Source organism: Chiloscyllium plagiosum, unplaced genomic scaffold (genome assembly GCF_037043375.1).
Source record: "Chiloscyllium plagiosum isolate Xiang-an unplaced genomic scaffold, Cpla_swu_hap1 HiC_scaffold_10, whole genome shotgun sequence".
In the NCBI taxonomy this organism is placed as follows: Eukaryota; Metazoa; Chordata; class Chondrichthyes; order Orectolobiformes; family Hemiscylliidae; genus Chiloscyllium; species Chiloscyllium plagiosum.
The window spans coordinates 70,620,070-70,638,392 of record NW_028270148.1 but is presented as its reverse complement, the minus strand read 5'-3'; the positions used below and the strand labels follow the sequence as shown (position 1 = coordinate 70,638,392).

At 41.0% G+C, this 18,323-nt stretch overlaps 1 protein-coding gene across 1 annotated transcript in view; it reads left to right on the top strand.

The window, feature by feature from the left end:
• Nucleotides 1-1,951: 1,951 nt before the first annotated feature.
• The window catches only part of LOC122552905 (uncharacterized), a 153,254-nt gene continuing 136,882 nt past the window's right edge, over nucleotides 1,952-18,323 (top strand). Inside the window, exons 1-2 of the mRNA XM_087991440.1 lie at nucleotides 1,952-2,040; nucleotides 3,045-3,142. Of these exons, the coding sequence (XP_087847566.1) occupies nucleotides 3,071-3,142 (72 nt within the window). The 5' untranslated portion in view covers nucleotides 1,952-2,040; nucleotides 3,045-3,070. The remainder of the gene's footprint in view (nucleotides 2,041-3,044; nucleotides 3,143-18,323) is intronic.

Sequence of the window (18,323 nt, the reverse complement as noted above, 5' to 3'; positions counted from 1 at the left end):
CAGTTTAGAATATCTGGTCTGAGTGGACAAGTTGGACCGAATGATCTGTTTTTTTTCTGTGTAACTCTGACTCTATAACAGCTCTGACAGCCTTCTGTCATTGTCAGGTGCATCTGACTGGGGAGAGAGCCTTCAATAATTTGTGTTTTTTTTTACTTCCTGATGTTCAATGTTATCAAAGACGCAGTTCCTTGCTAATTGCCTAAGTTGCATGCAATATTGCCCAGTTGTCTCATTTGATTCATGTTGAGTGTGTCAGTAGACAATTACTTTATTATATTTTAATTGGGCAAGAAATCTGTTGTTCTTTCTTTTGTTTGTTGTTATGCCCACATCCATAAGTTTGGGTTCAAGACAGACAGACAGACAGACAGACAGACAGATTGAGGAGAAGGCAAGATCAAGAACTGTCTTCAGGATTGGGCGTCTTTATAAACAGTTTATTAGGCATTAAGACTAAATACTACAATACCTGCTCATCAAAGATTTATCAGGCTCTAATTTAACAGCTCCATCATTGCAAGAAAATTCTGTGAATTCTATTGCCTAATGCTTGTTAGTCTACTCTATATGCTTCTCTCTTTTTCTGACTGCCCAAAAGTTGCTATTTCTCCCCATTGAGGAGCAGCTCTGTGATATCATCATAATATTACTCCAGGGTTCGAAAACCCATTCGCAACACTTATCAGTGCACTTTTTGCTGCAGACCCTTAGTCATTTTGCTTGATGTAATGGTCCCAAAATAACTTCTAATCCTTTACCTCTAAATTGGAAAAATTAAACCATTTTTTTCCCTTTTGTAAACTATGATTGCAAAACCTGTCATCATGACTTGGAAATGTCTCAACCACCTTGCAAACGTGTGAACACCGGTCAGGGCTCCAAATGCACATTTTGGTATTATGTTGAACCTTTATAAGGATCTGATTAGGCCACAACTTGTATATTGCAGTTCAGAGTAGATTTCCCAGAATGAATTCAGATGTGAGGGGTTTTGGTCCAAGTTTAGGTTGGAGAAATTGGGCTTTCTCTTTGGAGTAAAGGTTGATGAAGGGTTTATGATAATGACAGATTTGGATATAGTAGGTAAAGAACAATGTCTTAAAGTGAAGATGTGTGAAGAACATATTTATGCACAGAGTGGTAATGAGCTGGAACTTGCTGCCTGTAAGGATGGTGGAAAATAGATGATAAATGATTTCAAAAAGAACAGGATGAATGCTTGAGGGAACTAAACTTACAGAACCAATGGGATAGTGTGGGGCAATGAGACTGCCGAGATTGATTTGGAGAGAGATAGCACAAACTCTATGGGCCATACTCTAAAATGGCTGTGATGTGCTCTTCCCGGAACGTGGATTGAGCTTCATTAGGAAACTGCAGAAAGCTAAGGCCAGAAAGGTCAATGTGAGAGCAAAGTTGAAAATTAAAGTAACAGGTGCCTGGTAGCTGGGAGTTATGCTGACACTGAGTGTGTCCTCTAGGGTGGTCACCCAACCTGTACTTGACCTGTCCATTATCGAGCAGAGTTTTGTGTAGATTTTTAAGTTGAAAGAAGCACATCTAACCTTGTGTAATATTACCGTCTTCGGGATTTTGTTTCAGCAGCCATTTTCACAGGGACATTTTTCGTCTTAAAATTTGTCGTGGATGGTTAAGTAAAAGAGAGACTGGAATATACAGTCCTGTAGAATAACGCTTACAATGAGGGTGGCGAGTCCTCCCAACGTAATTGTGAAAGGCTCTAACAGGAAAATACAGGGCAGCATGAAGCGTTTTTGGTAGGATTCCAAGTAATTCCCCAGCACAAACCGGAATGCGAATATTGTGTCTCATCTATAGACAGCAGCGGCTGGGAACTGAAGTGCTGGGGACCCACCTATTACCTGCTGCAGAACTATTAATACCATTCGCTTTAAAACCAAAAGTGGAACTCGTCACGGCGTTTTGTGGGCGGAGGGTGGGATCCTCTCAGCACAGCGTCTCCAGTCACCCAGAGCAACAACACTCTCAGAAGTTGACTGTTCCGATCTTCTTTGGGTAAGTACTGATTGAGGCACCGAAATGCTATATATTGGGTTGTTTTGGTTATTTTCTCTTTGTTTGGCGGAATGTTTGGATGTCATCCCTGAGTTTTATTTTTACTCCCCTTTCACCCATTACACGTTCCCCCCTCATTTACAGGCTTTCTGACATGGCGACAGTGGACACAACTCCTGAGGTACAGTTTGTCTTTTATCTTTATAATATCAAATAAGAGGCATATTGCATATCGAGCCGATTATTTCCAAATATGATTTGATGCTCAATAAAAAATAACTTTGTCTAAATAGGTTTTCCTCAAGTGCACATCTGAAATTGGTGGCTATTGTGTAATTGAATCCAACATCTTAAAATGCACTTAACAAAACATTTGTTATGAGGCACTGCTGGCTAGTTTGGCTTGGATGTTCTAAAATTAAACTCTGCCAAGAGCCACTAATTCCTCACAAATCAGACTTCTAAAGCAGATGGCAATTCTTCCTTTCCCTGTCAGCCACAACACACCCAAACACAATATGTCATGATACACAAGATAATGTAATCCATGCTATGCCACATCACTATACCATATCACACCGTGCCATGCACGAACTCTCAACTAAAGAAGTGGATAGAGAAAGAAAAACAGAAGGGAAAGAGAACCATCCACATCTCCACCAATATTCTGGGGGCTACCATTGACTAGAAACTGAATTAGATCATCCATATAAATATAGTGGCTCTAGAAGGAGGTCAAAGATGGAATTCTGTACATATTCTCTGAAATATTCTCCACTTGCCTGGATGAATACTGACTTTTTTCCAATGGCATACATGCCATGAATGATTGTTTGGATACAGCAAAAAATGAAAATCATATACAGAAGAGTTAGAGAAAAGTTAAAATGCATGAAAACATGGCTGCTAAGAGGAGCCATGTGTTCCAGCTGATTGTTTCCCATTTTCCTAATACCCACTCTAATCCTGCAGTTTATACTTATCTAATATTTATTTCATTACAGCTGTCCTGGTTTCTCCCCACCTACAAATGTCTACTCATAAAAAAAGCACCTTTCCTTCTCTCTTGGATGCATACCTTCCACCTCAACACAAGAAACAGGTAAAACCCATCACCTCAATTACGTGATAAACCTTCCAAGTAATGACTATTGGTCTTCTGCAATCCAGCAGCATATTTCCGGCCAGGATGTCGGTATGGAAATATAGTGGAAATAAAGTGATCAGTACTTAAAGCTTTCCTTATGGTACAACTATTGGGTATTCATTCAGGTAAAGGAAGCCAGATTTGAGTGAGAAGTGAAAAGCTAGAAACACTAGTATTTTACAGATGTATCTCAAAGTATTTTCTTAACCGAAAACTTTGAAGTACATCAACCTTTATATAGGCAAATTGACTTTTCTCCCTTTAATTTGGTGCTATATACTAATAGTGAGTCCTTTATTTCGGCACAAACCCGATAGTCAGTAGATGTCCTGCTGCATTGCCCCAACAGTGTGGTCCTAACATAGTACAATACCAGCAATGTGAGACTTTGGGCATATTTTTCCTCTCTGAAGATGGAAAAAGCACAGCAGGTCAGCAGCATCTGAGGAGAAGGAGAGTCAACCTTTCAAGCATAAGCCCTTCATCAGGAATGTGGAGAGGGAAGGGGGCTGAGGGGTAAGTAGGGGTGGGGCTCGGGCTGGGGTAAAGGTACGTGGGAAAGAAATGGGTGGATGCAGGTAGGAGGTGATTGATAGATCAGTGGGAAGGATGGAGTGGATAGGTGGGCAGGAAGATGGACAGGTCAAGAGGGTTGGATCTAGGAGGAGGTGGGGGATTTAGAAATTGGTGAAGTCAGTGCTGATGCTGTTTGGTTGTAGAGTCCTGAGTCGGAAGATGAAGCGTTCTTCCTCCAATCAGCAGGTGACTTTAATTTGGCAGTGGAGGAGGCCCAGGATTTGTATTTCCTTGGGGATGAGTGAGGGGGAGTTGAAGTTGTTGGCCACAGGGCGGTAGGGCTGTTTGGTCTGTGTGGATCAAAGGTGTTCCCTGAAATACTCTGCAAGTTGACTTTTGGTTGTCTCAGTGTAGAGGAGACCACATCAAGAGCAACAGATGCAGTAAATGAGGTGGGAGAATGTGCAGAAAAATCATTGCTGGATTTGAAATGTTCCTTTAGGGCCTTGGATGGAGGTTACGGGTAGGTGTGGGTGCAGGTTTCGCACCTTGTGCGGAGGCAGCGGACCTGGAGGTGGCAACTGAGTCATGAGAAGGGAAAATAATTGGGTGAGTCGGCCCTGGAGAGAAACTCACTTCCTTTTCTCCCCCTAAGCAAAAGTGCTGGGTGAGATGGTCTAGTGGGCACGAGAATGCCAGCAATTAAGGACTTTAAGTAATCAATTAATGGCCCTTTATGGGCCTCAACTCACTAACTCACTGATTATTTGGCTCCCTAGCAGGCAAAAACAATGACTAGTTTCCCCACTTAGAAACCATGGCAACGTTGTGAGGCAGCTTATCCATAGTCCCAATCTTCTAGCAGTCAGATACATGGATGGCAGGCAGGAATGTGTCCTCTGAAAGCTAATCCCTGTCCTGTGTCTGACCCTTCTCACCTCCCTCTCATTTCCATGAGTATCAACTATGTCTAAAGTCTCTTATGATGGACCTCATCAAATACTTTCTGAAAGTTACCTAAATAACAGACATAGACTTTTCCTGGTCCCCACTACATCAGTTACCCCTTTAAAGAGTTCAGTCAGATTCATCAGGCATCACCTACCCTTCACAAATTTATTTTGCTTCTGATTAGCTGAATATTTCTCAGTGGTCAGTCACTCTATGCTTAATTAAAGATACTAACTAACCCTGTGCTTTTATTAAGTGTTGTCAGGAAGATGAGAACTGCAGGCTCTACAAGCTGCATAGCTTTTCCAGCATTCCCTGTAGGCCACCTGGAATGGGAGAGGATACTCTTCCCCCAAGAAAGTCTTGAATTTTCCATCTACCCCTTACCCACATTCCAGCCCAATCACTCTCTTTCCCACCCGAACACAATTTTCCTCTTTGTTCTCTGTGTGACATCCAGCCCCTGCCTGGACACTGAGTTGAGTTGAATAAGACAATTCACAAGCTCATTGTCCCGTTTGATCCTGGGCTGGCTTTCTGACCCTGTGCAATCCCCATTACAAGAATCACCTTCTTAATATCACTCTTCTTTGATCTGCCTTGGCTTTTTCCGCTGCTGCACTGCTAAAATCCTATTTCTTGCCTTGTTACCTAAAAGGAAATCACTATTCCAATGTCCTGCATCCTTTGTCCTCCATCGGCTTGAGCTCATTTTAAACTTTGGACTGCTCACTTTCATGGATGTAGGTTTGCTCGCTGAGCTGAACCCAGAACTTCAACCTGAGCTACAAATCTTCTCAAAACTCGCTATTTTAAACTCTGCTGATAATATCTTAACCTGCACAAAATGCTATTTACACATTACCCCACTGTTTTCTTATTACTGGTTCTCAATCTCCAACACTTCAGATTTGACAATCTCATCACCACACTCAAATCCATCTAAGGTCTTACACGTTCCTATGTCTGTAACCTTCTCAAGTACTCAAATCCTCCAACTGACATTTGTGCATCCAGAGATCCCTTTGCTTCTTGGTGTCTATATCTGCAATTGCTAAGCCTCCAAGCTCTCTAATTTTCTCACTTTATGGCCCATTTCTCAACTTCCTTTTTTTTCCTTTTAAGGCTGTCCTTAAAACACAGCCCATTCCAAGTTTTCAGTCACTCAACATTGCTGATGAAGAGCTTATACTTGAACCATCGACTCCTCTGTTCCTTGGATGCTGCCTGACCAGCTGTGCTTTTCCAGAGCCACACTTTTTGACTCTGATCTCCAGCTTCTTCAGTCCCCACTTTCTCCTTATGTTCCTTGTTGATTTGTTGATTTTTGCTTGATTATGCTTCAGTAGTTTGAGAGATTTTTCTATATTAAAAGTTCTATATATAAATACAAGCTTTTCTTTTCTTGGTGCCCCTTTCCTGCCTGTCCTCTTGAATGTGCTCATCCATACTAAAGTACAACAGAGCAGAACTTTAGCAGCACAAAATCAAAACACTACCAATGCTGGAAATCTGAAATAATAGCAGTAAATGTTGGAAATGTTCAGTAATAATGACATCATCTGTGGAGAGAAAGCATGTGAGAATGTAGATAAAAACAGTGAAAGAAGAAAAAAGAAAGCTACAAATTCAATAGTTTAGAATAATAAAGAAGCAGGATGGAAATTGGATCTTAAAAGGGGCACAAAGGGGCCCAGCTTTTTGGAATTACTATCCAGAAATTCAAGAATGTCTGAAAGACACTAATCTAAAATTAGCACTGAAAATATTTCAAGTGCCATTGTTACCATCTTAAACAGAAATTATTAAATTTACACGTACCAAAGGGGTCAGTGCAGAGCACATCAGTTGATTCTTGCAGGATCTGATAGATTTGCATTTGCCACCGTTCTATTTTTATAATACTACTTTAAAGGCTAAAATAAATTAAATTCTTCCATGCATCTTAGCATCTTATGTTTCTATTTCATTTTCAGCATTTGCGGTTTTGATTTTTTTTCTTATGAGAATGAATCTAATGTTAATGAAGGTTTTTTTCTCCCCAGTCCAATTTGCAAGTATTTTATAAGACAGATTACCAACTTTTGTTTTAATATCCACACTGTAAACTAAATCTTCCCATGTTTAGATATCGGTGCTGCACAATATCAGACCTTTGAGGTCCTATTGTTGCTAAGTGTGTGTTGGCCTTTCTAGTACAAGATTTTCATCTCTCAGGTATAATGTATGACACTGCACTATGTCACAACAGTTATTCTTCAAAAAGACAAAGAAACATGGTTAAGTACTTTGTCATGGAAACTCATGACAACATTTCCTTCTTATTCAGCTCTTGCCTTTGTTTTTAAACTGGTGAAAGCCACTGCACATTGTTCTTTCCTCAATGGAAGTAAAACAGATTAACTCTGTAGAGAGCCTGAAAGGGGGAAACATGAGAGTTTCTAGGGAACTAAACTTAGTTTATCTGCTGTATTTTTAAATAGCTCAGAACATCTATATTTGATAATATGCCACACATTTGTAAAACAGACGCTTGTCTACTTCTCAGTTTTATTAAAAGGCCCAACAATGTGCACCCTGAAAATGACAAAGTAATTTCTGCCTGAAGGAGAGAAGCATTATTTGCTGGCCTCCATGGTGTTCAGTGTTGCCAGAGCAACAGGGACGTAAACCTCACCTTCCCTCTCGGGCAGTGGAATGAAAGGACAAAACCAGTCCGTCCTTAAGTGAAGAGAGGAATAAGACACATTGGTGTCTTGATTAGCTGAAAACTGATAGACCTTATAGGACACTGATAGGCTGTGTCAAGTCAGGAAGAAGGTCTCTTTTCACCTAATGTGTGCCTGGGGGCTGCAATTAAAGCTTCTTCAGTCACATCTGCACAGACTTTGTCGTCCATAAATTGCAGCAAAATGTTGTTTTAGATAGAATAAACGAATTAGCTCTGACTGCAGCAATGCAAGAAGGCAGCTTGCCATCATCTTCTGAAGGGCAACTAGGGATGGGCAATAAGTGCTCTCCCGTTTAGTCACCTCCACATGCCACGACCAAATCAAAAAAAGATGTATTAAGGAAAGAGTTTCTGACAGTTTCTAGTTTAAACTGATGTTACAATAATTAAGCGGCATTTCAGTATGCAAAATCATTAACTGAGCTTAGAGTCATAGAGATGTACAGCACAGAAACAGATCCTTTGGTCCAACTCATCCATGCTGACCAGATATCCTATATTAATCTAGTCCCATTTGCCAGTATTTGGCCCATATCCCCCTCAACCCTTCCTATTCACATACCCATTCAGATGTCTTTTTTGTTGAATCCTAGATCGATAAAATACATTTTCGCAATCCCAAAGTTAGATTATTTAAGTAAAAGATGAAAAGTCATTGCCCATTGCGTCCAGAGTGTGCAGGCTAGGTGGATTAGCCATGGGGAATGCAGGTTTACAGGGATGGTGTGGGTCTGGGTAGGATGTTTTTTGGAAGGTCAGTGTGACTTTAATAGGCCAAATGGCTGTAGGGATTTTATCATTCTTGTTTGTTATTTTCATGAAGTTGCATTTCTGTGATGGAGGTTTTGTGATGGTATCTTAATGTCTACGTGGTACAAGCAATGTGGCATAATGAGATTCACGGAAATCATGATGCTGTCTCTGATTACATGATTCTGAAATCAGTAAGAGAGGAGAAACTGATCTTGAATGAGCTTATGAAGAATGAGGTCTTGGCACTACATGGGAGAGCTGTAGTTAAGAACTTATTATGTACAGATGTCAGTAAGGGTGTGTTACAGTGTGTAAGGAATTAACGAGCCTTACTTAAAGATAAGAAGCAGCAGCCAGAAGGACAGTATGTGCAGCCTCAGATACTCCAGACTGGTATCACAATGTGCAAGTAACAACATTTTGGCTAAAATTATAAGGTAAAGCCATTGATAGTACTGATATATATGCAGCTTTTGCAATCCATTATCAGCAAAGGCTGACTAACAGCTGCAAGCTGCAGAAGGAAACTGATATTTTGAAAGCCAATAACATGAAAATGTAACTCATCTGAAAGGATGGTGAAATATAGGAAGTTGCAATTATATTTAACATGTCATCACTCCTATTGGACAGGAGGAAACCCATACACATGATAGCCTGGAATGTGATGAAGGAATAGGATTGTTTTACGACTAAGCTAGGGAGCAGTGGAAGGTTTTAATGTCAGCTTCCTTTACCTCCTCCATCCAGAGAGTGTCCATTTTTTGATGGTTTATTTGCATTTGCCAAAACTTTGAAATTTACAGTGAACATGGGCATGGCATTAATCTTCATTGAAAATTTTACTTTCTTTTAAAAACTGTGCAATATATGGCATTTTGGCAGTAACCATATTTATTGAAATTTTTTTATCAGCAGCAAATCATCGGTTCTTGAGAAGGGAAATGTTTTGTTTAATCGAAGATCTACTAATAGCAAATTCCATGGTGTAAATTAATTCATTTGGGCCTACGAGCATCTCATGAAGTGGTCTGCAAATATAAAAATTAAAACCCATGCTATCCCAATGCAGTGCCTTTCTTGGTCTGCTCAGCGGATCCTGGGAGCTGTTTGTTCAGAATCTTTACGTAAGATTACCCAGGATTTTGATTGTAAACATATATATTGCCCACTCCTCATTCATGATGACAGTCTTTGTTTAGTTAGCAGCTTGTCTGACACAACAGCCTTTTTCATGCTGAGCAGTTCATTCCTGCTATCCATATTTTGGTGCCAGTCACTTTGGCTACTTCTCTCCCCTAAACGAGTTCATGCTGCCCTTACCTTAACTTAAGGTAGAAATCTCCATCTCCTCCACTCAGTTATCCTGGCCCTCTTCTTCACCCTATTTTCTGCCACAATGGACGTCAATTCTGTCTATCATCGGTTCAGTTCGTACTGGAGATCTTCTGCACCACCCTGCACAGCACTTCCTTCAGCAATGCTGTATCCAAATGTCACTCTCTGGCTGCTACCCGCTGCAACTCCTGATGATAGGAGGCTCCTACCTATGGTGTTACAGCATCACTCCAGTCACATGGAGCAGAAGCAATAACAGGAGGCTGGCTTCCAGGATAGGTCAGAGACTTTGGTGGACATGTGGGGAGCCTGGTTCCCAATCTGGAAAAGCAGACTAGGCACTGACTGCCCATCTCCAGCAAAGACAATTGGCACATGTGCTCAGGATATTGATTGATCCTAGCAATTGTGTGTATTGGTTATTACTCTAGTTTCATTTATTATCTAAATTAGATGCTTTTGTGACTTAATAGCAAGCAGTTTCTGCCATTTCCTACTAAACATTAATGATATAGGTTGTATTTTTATATTTTTGGTTTGTACATTAGGTCATCTTTGGCTTCAGTTAGGGGCAGGGTGGTACATCAGTATTCACATGTTATTACTGGATTTCTGTTTGTGAATGTACTTTATTTGATACAGCATTGATTTTAAAAAGTACAGTATAATTTCAGCCCTTGATAAATATATGATGGAATATTGGAAGTCTATATGCTATGGGGTAATGCGTTCTACTTAGTTCCCTATTCGATTATCCATCAATTAGAGTAATGTTTCTTGAAAGAGCTTTGTTGTATTATTTTCTTGTCTGTGAATCAAAATGATTGTTGTGATGAAGGCACCATTTTCTGTTGTTGTGATGGTTACATTCTGTATTAATCTGTGAGATTAATATGTATTGGCAGTGTTCCATTTGTTTGGAAGAAGGTTGATTCTGTGGAGTGCCCAGTAAACACAGTTTAGTGTTGCTGAAGTGTTAAAAGGCACAGGGAGAATGTTTTCAACACTTGCAATCATCAACAATGAATGTACCCGTTATGTGATGTGTTGTGTAATTTTAAATGCCAAAATGTGTTGAATTTATAAATGACCAGTTCATACATATATAATCTGACCTCTTTGTTTCTTTATCTCTTCACCTCCCTGTCCTCATTTTCACTCCTCCTCTGTTCCATGGACACTCAATTAGTATTCGGGTTTTATTCCCTATCAATCCTCTTTCACTTGTCAAAGTTTTCATTCTCTCCATGTGAGTCTCACCCATGAATGCTAGCAGGCATTTTAACAGCTATACAGATCATTATAACTGAAGCTGATCTCACCATTACATAATGTCCACATGTGCACCTTCATTAGGATTGAGAGCAGTAACTCTTATGAGATGAATTGTTATGTCTCTGTTTGAAATCAGCTAACTCAATATATATGTGTAATTAGTCATGGGATTGTGTCTTGGTAGGGTATCGACTCATAAAACAACGGAGAAAGTGTTGCTTTGTAAATTTAAAACTGCAAACAGCATAGGGGAAACACAAATTTTTGTGTTAAAGGAAATATATAAAAATGTGCATAATTTCAATAAATCTCTTCAAAATGTCCACTTCTCTCTTCTGGAGACACGGACTTACTGAGAAATAAGTCCATGTCCAGCTTCAATACCAAGCCCAAACCTTTTGAGCCCACATATTTTCTAGCACAAGTCACTCTAAAGCATTCAGAAGTGAACACCTGAGATTATTTATTGTCCTAATCCTGTAATACTGAGGCTAACTGCAAAAATTCAACTGTTTCCCCACTAACATAAAGTCTGATATTTACTGGGGTAGAATTCCAGGTCAGGGGAAGGATTCTGGAAGTTCAAAAGTTTAGTCTTTCCCTGAGGTTTAACTCCATAGGGTGCATGCAATATTTAAACAGGTTCCCTGTCTGGAAGCTAGCCGACAAGGGAAGCAGTAAGGGTCGGGGGATGGTCAGTGAGATGACTAGGAAAACAGCAAGAAAAAGACCGCAACACATCTCCAAGTTTGCAGATGATATAAAGCTGGTGAGAGAATGAGGTATGTGGAGGATGCAGGGATGGTTCAATGTGATTTGAGCAAGTGCATGGCTAGGGAAGTACTATGTGGATCCACTTTGTCAGCAAAATCAGAAAATCGATTATTATCTGAGTGGTGATAGATGGGGAAAGGGGGAGGTGCAACAAGATCTGGGTGTCCTTCTACACCAGTTGCTGGAAGAAAGCATGCAAACACAGCGGGCAGTGAAGAACACATTGTATGATAGCCTTCATAGCGCGAGGATTTGAGTACAGGAGCAGAGATATTGTGCTACAATTGTATAGGGCCTTAGTGAGACCATAACTGGACTATTATGTGCAGTTTTAATCTCCTTATCTGCAGAAGGATGTCCTAGCATAATCATCCTATTGTACTTAGAGAGAACTGAGATCTGCTTACAAATTCACTTCTCAATTTCCTGTTACCTGGTGGAGGATCTATAGTCTACTCCCAATAAGTTGATCATCCTTTTATTTTTCACAATTCCACCAAAATAACTTCCCTGGATGTAGTCCCAGGAATATCCTCCCCAAGTACAGGTGTAATGTTATCCCTAATCAAAAACACCATTCCCCCTCCTCTCTTGCCAGTCCCCTCCCTTTCTATCCTTACTGTGGCATCTATGCCCTGGAAAGTCAAGCTGCCAGTCCTGTTCTACATTTCTGTAATTACTATGATATCACAGAGCCATGTTCCCAACTATGAGCTGAGTTCATCTGCTTTACCTATTGGGCCTCTCGCATTGAAATAAATGCAGTTTAATTTATCAGTCCTCCCTCATTCTCCGTTTTGTTCCTGCCTGCCTTGACTGTTTTAACTTGCTCCTTTTCCCAACTGCACCAGTGTCAGACTGATCTTTTACTTCACTATCTCCCTGTCTCATTATCCACTCCTCACTATCCATCACCACCACCCTTGCCTACCCCCCCCACCCCCCCCCCCCCCCCCCCCCCCCCCACCCTACTGCTTTAAGTCTTCCCGAGCTGCTTTAGCAAATCTCCCCACTAATATATTCGTCCCCTTCCGATTCAGGTGCAATCCATCCTTCTTGTACAGGTCACTTCTACCCCAGAAGAGATTCCAATGATCCAAAAATGTGAATCCTTCTCCCATACACCAGCTCCTCAGCCCTACATTCATCTGCCTTATCCTTCTCTTCCTACCCTCACTACCTCGTGACACTGGGAGTAATCCAGACATTATTGCCCTTGAGGGCCTACTTTTAAAATTCCTGCCTAATTTCCTATATTCTCTCCTAAGAACCTTGTCCTTGACTCTTCCTGTGTCCTTAATTCCAATGTGTACAACAACCTCCTGCTGTTCCCTCTCCCCTTTTGAGAATATTCTGATATCTTGTTATCAGCCACAGAAACGTCTGTCTGTGCCTCTGACTAGAGAATCCCTTATCACAATCGCTTACTTGGAAGCTGACATAGCCCTCATTACATTAGAGCCAGACTCAGTACAGACAGAAACTTCACTGGTGTTGCATTTCCCTGAGAATCCATCACACCCCCTACATTTTTTTCAAAACAGCATACTTGTTTGAGATGGGGTTAGCCACAGGAGACTCCTGCCCTACCTGTCTTGCCCTCCTACCTTCCTGGCAGTAACCCATCTACACAACTGTATCTGAGACTTTTCTCCCTTCCTATAACTGCCATCCATCACAGCCCCAGCTCCTGTAAATTCCTCATTGCCTCTAACTGCTGCTCCAACCAATTCATGCAATCTGATAGGATTCGCAACCAAAGACACTCCCTGTAGACATAATAATCAATAGCATGGAAACTCTCCCTAATCTCCCACATCCGAAAGAAAGAGCACATCACTCTATAAATGCCATCTTTGCACCTTAACAATCTACAGAGCCAGCAGTATTACTGCTCTTGAATAACGTAGTACCTATGCTTTATATTTTTAAACTTTAGCCAAGAGACAGATTTCAGTAAAATACCACTGCAGTCACTATTGTAGATTTACAAAAAAAAAAGACGAGAAAGTTACACTTTTTAAAAAGCCACTTAGGTGCTCCCCTTCTGTGAGTTCCCCCACACAGGTTTCTCCAGTGTCAGTTGTGAATTTCACTGTTTGTTTATTTTACTTAGAATGAACTCTGATGTCCAGAGATACTTGATACTACACAGCAGAGGCAGTCAGCTGTACAGATTCACTGCTCGGTATCACAGCTGTGCAGGTTTACTTCCCTACTGGTGTCACCTCCCACATGGCCCCTGCTTGCTCTCTCTCCCTCCTTTTTTTTTAAAGTGCTGTTGTTTTGATCTCCTTTTTTTCCTAAGTTCCAAAACAATGCCACATCTTATAAAACAGTAATTACTGCTCCAAAACTTCGTGGAAATAATCTCCAATGCTGAAAACACTTCAAACAGGGGCAGCTCTTATAGCCATAATGTTTTCCCACCTTCCATCTTGTTTTACTCAGTTAGGACTGCATTCACCAGAGTTTACAAGAATGAGGGGGTTCTCATTGAAACTTATAAAATTTTACCAGGACTAGACAGGATAATCACAGGAAGGATATTCCTAACGACACGGAAGTCCAGAATCAGGGGTCACCATTTAAGAAAATAGGATAGACCATTCAGGACTGAGATGAGGAAAACTTTCTTCACTTAGACTGGTGAACCTGTGGAATTCTCTTGCCACAGAAAATAATTGAAGCCAAAACATTGAATGCTTTCAAAAGGAGACAATATAGTTCTTGTGGCTAAAGAGATCAAAGAGTATGGGGCAAAATTGGGAACAGGATACTGAGAAGGTTGCTCAGTCCTGATTATATTGAATGGTGGAGCGGGCTCAAAAGGCTGAATGGCCTACTCCTGTTCCTATTATCTAGAACAACAGGGGCACTATTTCTGGTTCTGGTTCAAGTGTGATGTGGGTCCACAATGATAGACGTCAACAGCATCAGCCTCTCGGTCAAATGAGTTGGCAGGAGATACACTGTTTCTATTTGCTTTACTATTTATTTCTTTGTCACTTTTCTCCCCTCCCTGATGTGAGCATCAGTCTGAGTGTGTGATCTAGTGAACAGCTCATTATTCTTTTAGGCAGTGAGTTTTGACAAGCTATGTAATGTTGTGAGTTGCAAAGCCGAAGCCAGACTTTCCATGATTTCAGTCAGAAGTACAAACATTTTATTTAGTATGTATGTAACTCCAAATGCATCCCCTCTCAGTTGAAGGCCACTGAAACTCATTGCAGCATTAAACAATGACCCCAGCCATCTAACTCTGTACAAATCTAGCAATCAAATATGGGTCTTCCTGGTTTGTATTGCTTTGCTGTTCACTTGATAAACTTGCTAAACCATCGTGTGAAGTTCTATGTAACTTATTAAAATTGAATTGTTTATACTACTTAATAAAAATAACAATTTTTCTACTTACCACTAAAAAGAATGAGGCAGGATGTTAAATCAGATTGAATGATGCTAAACTTTGACCTCAGAAGCATCCCAATTGTATGAGGAATTGCACAGGTTGCCACTGCTGGAAAAGTCTGAATTTGCAAGTGCTGTGAATTGATGGGGAAAGATGGAGGAACAAGATTGTGTAGGTCTCTGTATAGCCCTTTGAAGAAATTAGAGAGGAAAATATAAACAAACATTGACTTTAATGATTCCTATACTTTAGATAGCACTTTGTGGGAAAGGTATTGCTGATCAGACCTCTCCAGTCATGTGAAAGCTGGTTTCCCAGTCACTCAAGCCTCATCAGATTGTAGTTTGATATTCCCCACATTTTCATGTGACTTAGTATTATGACTGAAGCTAACCAAAAGTTTTGTAACTACATCTTTAACTTTTAAAATCTATTATTTCATTAAATTCAAAGCAACACATGGTTCTTTGACTTTGATAAGTTATATAAAGTCAGAGTCATACAGTAGGGAAACAGACCCTTTGGCCCAACTAGTCCATGCCTATCAGGTATACTAAACTGAACAAGTCCCATTTGCTTGCATTTGTCCCACATCCCTCCAAACTTTTCCTATCCATGTGCCTATCCAAATGTCTTTTAAATTTTGTAATTGTATCAGCCTTTACCATTTCCTCTGGCAGCTTATTCCATTTATGCACCACCCTGTGTGAAAAAGGTGCCCCTTGGGCCCCTTTTAAATCGTACCTCTCTCATCATTAAACCTATACCTCTGGTTATAGACTTCCTTACCCTGGGGAAAAGACCTTGGCTCTTCACCTTATCCATGTCCCTCATGACTTTATAAACTTCTATAAGGTCACTCCTTAGCCTCTCATGCCGTAGGAAAAAGAAGTCCCAGCCTAACCAGCTTCTCCTTATAACTCAAAACTTCTAGATTCGGTAACATCCTTAAAAATCGTTTTGCACCCTTTCCAATTTAATAACATCCTTCCCATTGCAGGTGACCAGAATTATAGAGTCATACAGCATGGGAATAGACCCTTCGGTCAAACCCACCTATGCTCACAGATATCCTAAATTAATCTAGTCTCATTTGCTAGCATTGGGCCCAAATCACTCTAAGCCCTTCCTATTCATGTACCCATCCAGATCCCTTTTTAGATTATATTAGATTAGATTACTTAGTGTGGAAACAGGCCCTTCGGCCCAACAAGTCCACACAACCCTCCGAAGAGCAACCCACCGACCCATTCCCCTACATTTACCCCTTCACCAAACACTATGGGCAATTTAGCATGGCCAATTCACCTAACCTGCACATTTTTGGACTGTGGGAGGAAACCCACGCAGACACTGGGAGAATGTGCAAACTCCACACAGACAGGTCTCTGGTACTGTGAGGCAACAGTGCTAACCACTATGCAACCGTGCCACTTTTAAATGTTGTTATTGCACCAGCCTCCACCACTTCCTCTGGCAGTTCATTCCATACACCCCTTGGGTCCCTTTTAAATCTTTTCTCTCTCACCTTAGACCTATGTCCTCTAGTTTTGGACTCTCCCAGGCTGGGAAAATGACTTTGGAAATTCACCTATCCATGCCACTCATGATTTTATAAACCTCTGTAAGGTCACCCCTCAGCCCCTGATGCTCTGGGGAAAACAGCCCCTACATCTTCAGCCTCTCCCTATAGCTCAAACATTCCAACCCTGCAACATCCTTATAAATCTTTTCTGCACCTTTTCAAGTTTAACAACATCTTTCCTGTAGGAGAGAGACAAGAATTAAACACACTATGCCCAAAATGTCCTAACCAATGTCCTGTATAATCGCAACATGACATCCCAACTCCTATACTCAATGCACTTGCCAATAAAGGCAAGCATACCAAATACCACCTTCATTACCCTGTCTACCTGTGGCTCCACCTTCAAGGAACTATGAACCTGCACCTCAAGGTCTCTATGTTCAGCAACACTCCCCAGGATCGTACCATTAAGTATATAAGTCCTGCCTTGATTTGCCTTACCAAAATGCAATACCTTACAATTATCTAAATTTAATTTCACCTGCCACTCTTTGACTCATCATACTCTGAGAACCTTCCTCACCATCCACTACACCACCAAATTTGGTATTGTCAGAACATATCCTTATTTGTGCACTGCCTAGCTCACACTGTCTATCAGGGAATTGAACCCCAGTCTCCTGTGTAACAGGCAGGGATACTAATCACTATACTAACAAGGAGCTGCTTGTAAGCAGTAGTCCAAGTGTGACCTTACCAATTTCTTGTACAGCTGTAACATGACACCCCAACCCCTGTACTCCTGTTCTGACTGATTTGAATGCAAATGTGCCAAACACCACCTTCACCACCCCGTGTACCTGTAACTCCACATGTCTTGTTCGGGAACTCTCCCCAGAGCCCTACAATTAATTCTGAAAGTCCTGCCCTGGTTTGTCTTGCCAAAATGCAACATCTTGCATTTATCTGAATTAAACTCCATCAGCCCATTGGCCCAGTTGATCAAGATCCTGTGGTATTGTCAGGTAACCTTTTTCACTGGAAAAGCGCAGCAGGTCAGGTAGCATCCAGGGAACAGGAGAATCGACGTTTCGGGCATAAGCCCTCCTGAAGAAGGGCTTATGCCCGAAACGTCGATTCTCCTGTTACCTGGATGCTACCTGACCTGCTGCGCTTTTCCAGCAACACGTTTTCAGCTCTGATCTCCAGCATCTGCAGTCCTCACTTTAACCTTTTTTACTGTCTACTATACCACCATTGTTTGTATCATCTGCAAACTTACTATTCACGCCTCCTATATTCTCATCCAAATTGTTTATATAAGAGACAAACAATAGTGGGCCCAGCACCAATCTTTTTGGCAGACTGAACAACAACCTCAAACACCACCCACTCTCTCCTACCATCAAGCCAATTTTCTGTCCAAATGGCTAGATCTCCCTGGATCTCATATGATCTAACCTGACTAAACAGTCTACCATGCGGAACCTTGTCAAAGGCCTTGCTAAAGTTTATGCAGACAACCTCTACCACTCTGCCTTCATCGTTCTTCTTGGTCACCTCTTCAAAAGACTCAATCAATTTAAAGGTGTTAACTACATTCAGCACTCTGTAAAATGGATGCCCCTGCTTAAAAAAGAAGAGCTATGTAAAAGGGGACTGATGATTAGCTCACTGAGTTTGAATCAAGTGTATTCAACGGGATGAAATGGACCTCCTTTATGCACTGGTTGTATGAGGTCTATATGTGATGATTTTGGTCAACCTTAGCTCACTTTGTGATAGTAAGGACCGCAGATGCTGGAAGTCAGAGTCAATAAAATGTTGATGGAAAGACACAGCAAGTCAGACAGCATTA